The sequence below is a fragment of the Miscanthus floridulus genome, chromosome 6 (assembly GCF_019320115.1).
Source record: "Miscanthus floridulus cultivar M001 chromosome 6, ASM1932011v1, whole genome shotgun sequence".
Taxonomy (NCBI): Eukaryota; Viridiplantae; Streptophyta; class Magnoliopsida; order Poales; family Poaceae; genus Miscanthus; species Miscanthus floridulus.
The window spans coordinates 130,212,536-130,223,397 of record NC_089585.1 but is presented as its reverse complement, the minus strand read 5'-3'; the positions used below and the strand labels follow the sequence as shown (position 1 = coordinate 130,223,397).

General features: G+C 44.0%; 1 protein-coding gene and 1 pseudogene across 1 annotated transcript; both read right to left on the bottom strand.

Annotated features, from left to right (window-relative positions):
• Nucleotides 1-2,275: 2,275 nt before the first annotated feature.
• LOC136461237 (uncharacterized) lies at nucleotides 2,276-6,234 on the bottom strand (annotated as a pseudogene).
• Nucleotides 6,235-8,525: 2,291 nt separating this feature from the next.
• On the bottom strand, nucleotides 8,526-10,465 carry LOC136456972 (polygalacturonase-like). Its single transcript, XM_066456991.1, has 3 exons — nucleotides 10,013-10,465; nucleotides 9,628-9,917; nucleotides 8,526-9,241 (listed from the first exon to the last, which is right to left on the bottom strand). The coding sequence occupies exons 1-3, from the start codon at nucleotides 10,463-10,465 to the stop codon at nucleotides 8,779-8,781; spliced, it is 1,206 nt and encodes a 401-aa protein (XP_066313088.1). The 3' UTR covers nucleotides 8,526-8,778.
• Nucleotides 10,466-10,862: the final 397 nt, after the last annotated feature.

Here is a 10,862-nt window from a genome sequence, read left to right as displayed (position 1 = left end):
TCCAACTATTAAAAAAGTCTAATTTGTCTCTCTAAATTAGAAAACATGCCTTCATAAATTAGAAACCGAATTTTTAGACTTCGCAAACGTTTGAAACTATAAGATTTACCTTTTTGAACGAGACAAACTGAACTTTCTCAGTGGTTAAGGATATCAGATGTACTTTTTCCTTCTTCCCGACGTGCACGACGCCGTGGGCCCACGGTGCACGGCATGGCTCCGTGTTGGGCCGCTAGATAGAGCTGGCCTCGGCAAGGTGTTCCACAGGCTTCGGAAGCACGACGCCACAGCGAGCAATCATATTATGGGCCTGAGTGTAAGTTCATTAAACCGGCCCAAGCTCAGAAAACTTGTGATCCACGAATGGCTCACTATTTTTTTCTTAAAAAAACGAAAGGCTCACTATTGAGCTGTGTGCCGAAATAATCAGGGAAATTTTGTTGCAGCTAGTGCCATGGTTATTCCAAACATAATTGACCCTGAAACTCTAAAAGCATTAGCTTATTTGGAAGCACTAGCTCTTGCTGAAGATTGTGGTATCCGCAAGCTGTTAGTGGCATCGGATTGTCCAAATGTCGTCAAGAACATCAAAGAGATACCACGTTGCAGTTATATGATGATCCTCCAGGATATTTTCCAGAGGTTAAAGTCTTGTCAATATGTACGGTTCGTACATGAAGGTAGGGAGTACAATAGGGAAGCTCATTGTCTTGCTAAGTATGTACTCTTGGAGAGGGTTGACATGTATGGTTTGGCTCTCCACCTGTATTCCTGGATGTAAACTTTAAATGATAAATATATTCCCTGCCTTCCTTAAAAAAAACATGAAAAATAGCAACTTGCCACCTCCTCTTTACTGTTTTGACTTTTGAGCATGACCTCCTCTTTACTTATTTTGCTTTCTCCATGACTGTTTCTTAGTCCATGTGTTAGCCATACCATGTTCTCTTGAGACATTAAGAAGCATGTGCTGAGTATTGTTTACCTAGTTATTAGATTTCTTACGGTAGAATTATTCACTCCATTTGACATAGGGTGCTCACATTTTCTTAAAATAACATGATTTACTGGCATTACTTTTTTCACATTGAAAGCAAATATATGTTTGCAAGCCTTTCATTTCATTCATCTTACCATACTTCTTATTTCCTCTTACTATATAACCTTGCATCGCGGGCTCTCACCAGTCCTGATGCAGGTAGAGTAGGACACGTGCGTTACAAGCATGGCTTAAAAGGCTTTTCTCGTAGGCAACGTGTCCGTAGACAACGAGCTGTATACAGTGACTTCATCGTCATCTTAAAATCTATTGATTGCAGATGCTCGTAGGGATAGAGTGTGTGTATGTATTCATAGAGATTAGGGGCGAGGCAATGTTATGTGTGGGTGGTGCACTGGCATCAGGCAAAAAACATTATTACTACTAAGTACCTTATTTCGACCATATAAATTAGTTGAAATTGCACATGTTTGTATAGGGTTGTGAATACTGTGTACCACCATAGATTGTAAGATAGCGTTCGTCCCTGATAGAGATGAGTGTGCATGTATGTAAATGAGTATTTTGCATCTTATGATTTGCAAACATTGGGAGCATAGTTAACACGGCTATCTTTTAGTGGTAAGAGACGTGTGCGTCGAGAATGAAGCGTATGTAGTGACTTCATCAATCTCGAAACCTACCGACTATTAGCACTAGTGGATCCAAACAAGTCCTAAAAGAAAACGTCCTATTACTATATAGAAATTGTTCCACCAATAGTGTAAGGAAGAGCACAAAAGGGGAAAAACTATTAAGGAAAGGCTGGTAGTGGAATCAATTAGATTTAGCCCAACCTGAAGAAAACTAATTAAGCAGTACTCATGTGGCATATAACAACCCCTTAGGGCTCATTTGGATGAAGGGTGCCCAAAACCACGTGTGTTTAAGCCCCCAAGGGGTTTTCTCCACTGCACTTGCCACCCCTGTCCCCCCAGGAGACGGAATCTCCTAGTGGGAAAAATTACCAGCTACCATTTGGGAAACATGGGGATACAAATCCCGGACGATAAAAAATATTCAGAATAATCAGAAAAACACACAGAATTCAGAAATGATGTTTTCTCAAGCTGAAACTTTTAAGATTATGGAAGTAAAGACAGACATGTCCAGTTCAAGCAAGGAGTAAACATAAAAGCGGCATCATGGAATGCGGCAAATTGGAAATTTCTCAGTGACTGATACGTTCAGTAGCTTTGACACTTCATGAGATGCCTCTTCAAATGTCCTAGATACTCAAACCTGCATCAACGAACATTGTCATTATCACAGATGTAAATATAGGAACTGCAAATACTAATGTTAACTGCACACAAGATCATAGCTAGCAACAGACTATCATATTAAATTGACGTCAATACCTATAATTATTATGGTTACTAGTATCTATCAAGCTTGCTATCGAATTGGTAACGGCTTCTAGTCAAATATCATTTGTGAAATTGGTAATTGCACTCAAAACATACTGTATAACCAAAAACGGATTCAAGTTGCATACTTAGGCCCCTTTGAAATGCTAGAGTTTCACGCAATCATACAGTACTCACAGAAAAAATATTGGATTTGTGCAAATGAAAATCTGGTTGACTAACTGAAAAGTTTCCTCAGTTTCTCAATACTAACAAAGAAAAAATCTGGTTCACTATCATTCTTCTTGAGCAATAATTATATCAGCTTTCATTCATACAGGATAACTCAATACTAACAAAGAAAAAATTTGGTGAAATTTAGATTATGAAAAATGTTGCAGCCCCTTAACCATGGTGATTAATTGATTTCTAAATTTAATTGTTCCTATCCTAACTTCCATTTTCCAATCTTCCAAGTAACTAGTTAGTTGATTTCTACTCCTATTGTCTTTTGGTTGATTGACCATTGTCTGAGGGTAGGTGAATCTTGCAAGGATTTGCAAAGGATAACTTTTTTAATGAAAAGCTTCCTGCTTTACAGAGTACTATAAAATTAATGAAAAGCTTTCTGCTTTACAGAGTACTGTAAAATTAGGCATTTGGGTTTTCAGTTTAGTCAAAGGCACTGGGCAGAAGGTCAGATTTCATAAATAAATTCACAGAAACTCCAACAGTCAATTGCAGCACTAGGCACTGGGCAGAAGGTCAGATTTCATAAATAAATTCTACAACACCATGTACTTCTCACAATACCGTAAAATTCTTACACAAGGGGTAGTACTAGTAAGGTAGGTAGTCACAAGAACAATAAACTTACCTTTAGAGCAATCTCACCCTTGATCCACAATAGGCGAACTCTTGGGTTTGTGAAGTTGATAAAAATTTCTCTGTTCACCTCACACTTCATGACGCTTGTTGCTTGCGCCTTCTCTTCATCTGAGAGCTCTTCCATGGATTCTAGAAGATCCATACACTTCTTGATAGAATAGTCACATTTACTTGTTTCATCTAGTGATTCCACAAAAGTTTTGCTTTGCTTTATCTTGTGGTCCAAATAGCCTTGTAGAACTCCAACAATGCTTCTCTTTTTCCTACTTCCTGATCCCTTTTGTCCCGAACAAGCAGAGGAAGCTGGTTCTGCTCCAGTGAGGTCTATAGGTTCACTTGATGCCCTATGATCATCCATACTTGCAGAGAAAGGGTTCATGCTGCTATCTGGAGCATCTATGTCACTAGCGTTGACATGTTGAGTGGAAGACGGTGGGTGCAACTCAAGTGGCTCTGTTGATGTGAAATTTAATTCACCTGTTGCAATGCTTTCTGTTTCATGTGGATAAATAAACTCAAGTCACATGAATGTCCCAAAAATATTAGCAAAAAAGGATAGTAGTAGTAGGACAGGTAAAAAACGCTTTTGCTATCTCAAAACAAATGCTATCTCAAAACAAAAAAATGGCGATGGAATTAAAGACAAAAGAAACATCAAGATCAAATCCAACGAATCATATCTATCACATGACTGCTCGGTAGGAAGATTCTAGCTTCACACACCCAGTCCTCCAGTCTGTTGGGTCAACCACCATGGTAGCTAACTATGCAAATCCTGATTCAGCCCAGTCTAGTATAGTGTAGTACCCGCCACCTCTTCTGGCCAAATTTTAGAGCAACAGTACACTAGTCAACCACTTAACTATAGCAGCAGAATATTCCAAAACAAGAAAAACAGTCCAATAGTGTTTTGCCAGTTATTGAAGTTAACAACATTCTACCTTCTCTTAATCTCTCAGTCACATATTCACAATCACCTCGAGTCAAGACCACAAAAACAAATGTATCCACAAAGACTACCAAAGGATGCTAAACATAGTGCCCCAGCTCCCATAAAACAGACTAGCATGGTCCATGGCACCAATAACCTTCACTGAAGAAGACTTGAAGGTTTGGGGCTAACAAAAAGCTATCTCAAAACAAATGCTAGTAGCTCAAAAAATCTAAATACTGAACACTACTATAGGACAGGTAAAAAGGCTATCTGCACTAGTAGCTGAATAAAAAGTTTACCTTCATACACTTTCTCACACTCGTGATATAAAGGAAATGCTTTTGCTTGGAACTTCTTAAGCGTTGGATGATCCTGGCAAATGCAAACTAAAGTTAGTAGCATAGTAACAAGCTAAATTATCTAGCAAGTGAAATGATCTTACAACATACATCAATAAGTTTCTTCCATTTATCTGGTAAAGCATTGATCATGCACAAAGAATCATTCCAGCCAACCCCACTTTCCTTAATCCCTGCCCGAATGGCCTTGTAGTTTCCTTTAATGTCCTTCTCCTTATCTTGAATCTGTGCCTTCGAAAATCCAGCGGATGGAAACTTCTCATTGAAATGCTTTATGATACTTCTCCATCCTTCAGGTGACCGACCATTTTGGCCCTTAAACCTTTCATGATTGTGTTCTTGAAGTACATCAAGAAGTCCTTTCTCATAATTAAAGCTCTATGATGCTCTTGAGCTTTGTCCTTTAGTCACAGCTAGAGTTTACAAAAATAACATTCAAACACAACTGTAATAGTTTGGCGACATATAACATAACTCACATAGATAGGAAGTCATAAACATAGATGTCTTATACAATAGCACATCATTTATTACATAACACACTACAAAATAATCTTCATGCTCTACGACTTGACTGCTACTTCCTAAGCATGACTTTGATTGTAGCGTTCCCACATTTGCATGGCAATCTGATCTCTTAGGACGTTTGCAGCATGGTCTTGTAAATTCAGCGACTGCACATCATTTTGATGATTATCATCTCCTTGTGGCAGATCAACATGATCTGATTATGGTATATAAGTAGGTTGGTGATCTAGCCAATTCTCATCACCATTTAGACATCTAATTATGTTATGAAATACAGCGGCTGCTGCTGGAATTTTTATTTGAGATTCTATGGGATGATGTGTTCCCACTTTCAAAATTTGAAACCTTTTCTTAAGAATCCCAATAGCCCTCTCAATATGGCTTCTAAGAAGTGCATGACGATGATTGAAAAGCTCTTTGTGATCAGCATATTCTCTTCTTCGAGATGAGCGCCGCCGAAACTCAGCAATGTGATATCTAACTCCTCGATAAGGCGTAAGGAATTGTGGTGCATTTGCATACCCACCATTCACAAGATAAAACTTTCCCTCAGGAACTTGGAAACCCTTGGAAATAGCTGATCGAAGAACTCCAGCATCTGAAGCAGACCCTTCCCACCCACAAGAGATAAATGTAAAGTTCAGGTTGAAGTCACATGCTACCATGACATTCTGAGATAGTGTGCCTTTCCTATTCCTATATGGGGGGCTTTCTCTTCTGCAATTGTGATAGGCACATGTGTGCCGTCGATAGCACCAATACAATTCTGTAAAAAAATGAAACTTAAAAACAGAGCAAAATGTTGGAGAGACAGTAAGGTCTAGTGTTATGCCTCACCTGAAAAAAGGGCCAAAATCTAGAATCCATAGCGATCTTGGGGTGAGTTTGGTTGGAAGTAGGAAGCTTCAAAAATCTATAGGTGAGAGTGGGAATGATATTGAAAACTGCCCTTACGTGCCTATGGACAGTTTCACCACTATGCTGAAATGCTTTCTTCAGTTTATCATTGCTAGCATTGTGTGAAATCATATACATAAACATCCCTAGCTGCTCCTCAATGGTAACACCTCGTGTGTCACGCAATAGACCCTCACGCCTAAGATAGTTACATGTCTCCTTAAATATTCGTGTCTCCATACAAAACTCAGATTTACACAAATTCTCGTGCCCCTCCAGAATTTCCTTCACCTTCTTAGCACCAGTATACTCAGAGGTATGCTCTGGCCTCTTCTCTTTATTCAGACATTCAAGTATTGCAGGAACAATGACAAGAAATAATTCATCTTCTTCTTCTTCCATCTATATGAATTTCCTAATTTTCTCCTTCCTAGAGCCCATTATCTAAAAGTTGCAAATAGAAACAAGCTGAGATATTAGCCTACTTGTGTATTTATAATAAAGTACGTGTTAGTACTTTATTTTTCTCTCTGAACTGAACAAGATCACAGGTAGCAGTACTAATTCTGCAAGCATGGGCGAACTAATAACAGAGACATGTCCACATATTCATAGTGTGACCCTTATATCTGACATTAGCATCAGCTCTATACCAGCTGAGATATTGGCCTACTTATGTATTTATAATTGAAGCCTATGTTCCAAAATTACCTAACGCGTCTCTCTTCTAATTGTAAAAGTCGCATATGCCTACTTGTGACATACTGACCTTACGAACAATTAGTACTTGCTTAAAACATCACGGAAGCAAACGAAAGAAATGAGTAAACATAATTAATCTAATAAAAAGTGTTACTGCTAACAGGCTACCCAAACAAATTGAAAAGCACTCACTGAACTGAACTGTGAATACTATTCTAAAAAGCTTGAATATTCAAAAGCTGCACATGAAGCACCTAAGAGCTAAGACAGCTAGCAACCGATGGAAAACAAACAACTACTACAAAGAAATCTCTGAACTGACTGAAAAACGAAGTCTGCAGCTGAGCTTTACCTGAACTCTCCGCTGGTCAGTTACTACTGATACTCTAAAATACAACTGCAGTGCGCTATCTGAAAAACAAAAACAGAGGAAACCTTGAGCCAAACAAAGAGCAGCAAGCTAGTTTGACAACATCAACTGAACTGGAGTCATTAACCTAATGTTCAACTAAAAAAAGAAGCAACCAGTCGATGCAGCTAACAAGTGAAGGAAACAAATTGACAGGATTGCACCTAAGAAAAAACATAGAACAATAAAAAGAGCACCAGTTGTGGCAAGAACCACCAGATCACCACACAATTCATGAACACCAAACAGATCTAAAAGAAACGTAGAACAGAGGAGGAGGCGTCGAACCTGTAGCTAGAGACCACGAGCGAGATGGCTGGCCGGGGATGTAGAATGTGCAGACGGCAGCTCAACGAGTGTGGCAGCTGGTGGATGTGGGACGGAGTAGCGACTGGCGGCGTTCAAACCCTAGGCTCCATAGTGGCGCTCTGCGAGGAAGACGAAAAGAACATATGGCCTGTGAACAGAAGGAGCAGATATTGGAGGAGCACGAGTAGGAGAGGGTAGAGCTCGAACCATAGCCGCCATCCAGGAAGTGCCCGATCCAAGTCGGAGCAGGATCCGCCCGAATCAAAGTCGGAGCAGGATCCAGGAGTTGCGGCGGCGGCGACACGACAAGGGCCTGTGGCGACGACGGCTGGCTCAGGGATGGAGACGGCGGTGCTCAAACCCTAGCCGCCATGCTTTCCTGGGCGACGCGACACAAGACGGTAGTAGGGAGCGAGGAGGGAGCGACGACCGACCGGGAAGAAACAACACGACCTCGGAGGCGTTTATTCTAAGCCGCGCGGATTGACGGGGTTGGGGTGGAAAAGGCACGGGCTTATTTTGACCCACGAGGTTTCCAAATGGTGCCGTGGATCACGACGGGGAGCAGCGCCGCGGGCCTCTCTCCACCCGCGGATCAGGCTGGGATCCCCGCGGGTATGCCCCTATCCAAAGGAGCCCTTATTAAGTGTCATATTGCCGGCCGCTTATAATAAATAGACACACAATAAGATACACTAGTAGACATCAAACTTAGAATTTGATCATATATTATCATCTGCTACTCATCTTAGGTAGATCTAGTTTGCACTTTCAAGTTTGTGTAGGAGCAAGCACAATTCTTTACTTTTTTAAATTGAACTAAAATGGCATGATGATTTTGATATATAAAAAAAATGAAAGATGCTGTATTATTATTTACATGTCATCTTTAGGGCTACCTGCTAGACATGTCTTAGGTCCATGCTACACAAGGAGAACGACAAGCCCAAAGGTGAAATGAGCGTGTAGTGTGCTGGAGACCGCAGGCTACAGCAATGGAGAGTTCTGCCAAAAATAGGTTTGCTGTCTTTTAGGAGGTTTTCAGCTTAGTTTGGTGTTAGAATTGTGCTCTGAGAGCTTTTGTTGAGTGCATAACTTGTACATAGACCACAATAATAAAATTATTTTTCTAAAAAATCTCCCTCATCTAATAATCATAATGCAAAAAATATGAAGGATTAAAAAAGATCCAACAGATGTTAATCATCTACTGTCAGAAGCTCGTAATGTTCGCGCAGTCTAAGCACTCCCTACATACTCCGTACATAATACAGTCGACGTATGCATCTATATACACGTGATGATGCATGCAACTAATATAGCTGCTGTGTCCGGCAATGCAAGGTCGATGGTCGTCTGATGATTCAGAGGCAGCTCGGAGGCAGCACGAGGCCGAGCGTGGTCCCCTGCACGTTCCGGCAGTAGGACTTGGCGGCGGCCCGGTTCTGGTACGTCAGTGCCACGTCCTGCAGGCTGATGCCGCTGCAGGGGTTGCTCCGGCTGCAGTCGAAGTTGACGGCCACCGGCGTCGCCGAGGAGCCCCGGATGCCCACGTACCGCACGTCGCTGATCCTGATGCTGGAGCTCCTGCCGGCGCCGGGGCAGCCGCTGCTGTCGGGGCAGTAGTTCTGGTCGATGATGATGGGGTTGTCGACGCCGGACATGGTGGCATCCGCGAAGGTGACGCCCGTGACGAAGCCGCGCTTGGAGCCGCCCCACGTCTTGATCCGCAGCCCGTTCATGGTGCCGGTGAACCACGTCGTCTTCACCGTCACGTTCTGCACCGCCTCCACCTCCATGCCCTGCTGCTTTCCCAGGCTCCCAATGCTAATAATAGTTGAACAAGTCACAAAGCAGAGTTGATTTCATCACTATATTAGTGGATGGATTAGGTTAGGTACAAATAAACCCAAACGCCATGCATGCGAGTATATGCAAACTAGAGTATTATTAAGCGGGCCCAGGTCAGGTCTGTTTCCACTAACGCACTAAAACGTTGCCACCGTCTGACTTGAAGATCTTTCAACTTTCGAGGCCGTTTCAGTCAAACCAGTTTATGGATTGATTTCCATAAACCAGCTCAAACTTCCATTCCCATGCTTTGATTTTCTCGATTTAATTCCTAACGTGGGCATTTCTGCCTCATTCATGCAGACAAATCACCGCGCATCGCGCTGACGCACTGACGACTGACCGAGACGACGACGACGTACCTGATGCCGTGGCCGGGGCCGCAGGCGACGCGCTCGATCCAGAGGTGAGAGTTCCCGGGGCCGACGGAAATGCAGTCGTCGCCGGTGCTGATCCTGGCGTCGTACACCGACACATGGCTGGACATGTGCAGGTGGATCCCGTCGGTGTTGGGGCTGTCCGCCGGCGCCTCCACCGTCACCCCGCGCACCGTCACGCCGTGGCACTGCAGCACCACCACGTGGAACAGCTCGCTGTCCACCGACCGCACGCCAGCCACCACCACGTTCTTCGAGTTGGCGATCGTCAGAGACTGAAAAGCAAGCACGGCGAGACAAGTTAGCAGGCGCATTACATTAGCTTGTGCTATCGATCGTCAGGTTTCGAGTTTCGACGACGACGACGTACCGACGTGGGGTTCGGACAGTCGCGCTGCCCGCGCCGTCTGCACGCCCAGAGCGCCCTGCCGCTGCCGTCCAGCGTGCCGCCGCCGGAGACGACGAGGCCGTCCATGTTCTCGAACGTGATCCACCGCCCCGACGAGCCGCGCGCGCCGTAGCGCGCGGGGGCGACGACCGTGCCGGCGATGGCGAACGTCACGGCGCGGCTGCGGCACGGGCCGGTGAACGTGGCGCTCCGCACCAGGTACCGGCCGGGCGGCACGTACACGGTGGCCGGGCGGGGCGAGCGGCAGGCGTCCGCCCACGCGCGGAGGAAGGGTCCCGCCGCGTCCGTCGCGCCGTCGGGGCGGGCGCCGTAGCGCAGCACGTTGTACACTGCGCCGCCGGCCGGGTCGGGCAGGAACAGGTGGGCGGCGTGCAGGTGCACGAGCAAGCTCAGGACGGGCTTGGCCATGGCCATCTATGTGTGTTCCCGCAGGCTGACAGGTGATAGTTAGGTATGTGTTCGACGATGTGCTAGCTTGTACACGTGTATTTATAGTGTTGGCATCTATCGGCCGCCTCTGGTTAACATGGGGGTAGTAGTATTTGGGAATGAATCAAGTGGGCGAACAAGAGTTTGAGAGCGTGCTTCTTCTTCTAAAAAAATAAAGACGGAGAGAATTTGAGAGAGTAATTAAAGTACACCAACAGTTCTTAAATTTGTGCGACTGTGCATCCCTGTTCCTAAACTCGCAAATTGCTAATTTATTATGATGACTATGTTATCCCAGTCCTAAGTGCTCGTTTAGATCCTCAAACTTGTTCGACGGCAGGAGGTAAGCAGTCAAGTGCAGGATATAGAAACCTAACCTGGG

Coding starts and splice junctions, on each gene's coding strand:
- LOC136456972 (XM_066456991.1), bottom strand. CDS start 10,465: ATGGCCATGGCCAAGCCCGTCCTGAGCTTGCTCGTGCACCTGCACGCC. Junction 9,918..10,012: donor ACTGTCCGAACCCCACGTCG/GTACGTCGTCGT, acceptor CTTGCTTTTCAG/TCTCTGACGATCGCCAACTC. Junction 9,242..9,627: donor GGCCCCGGCCACGGCATCAG/GTACGTCGTCGT, acceptor AACTATTATTAG/CATTGGGAGCCTGGGAAAGC.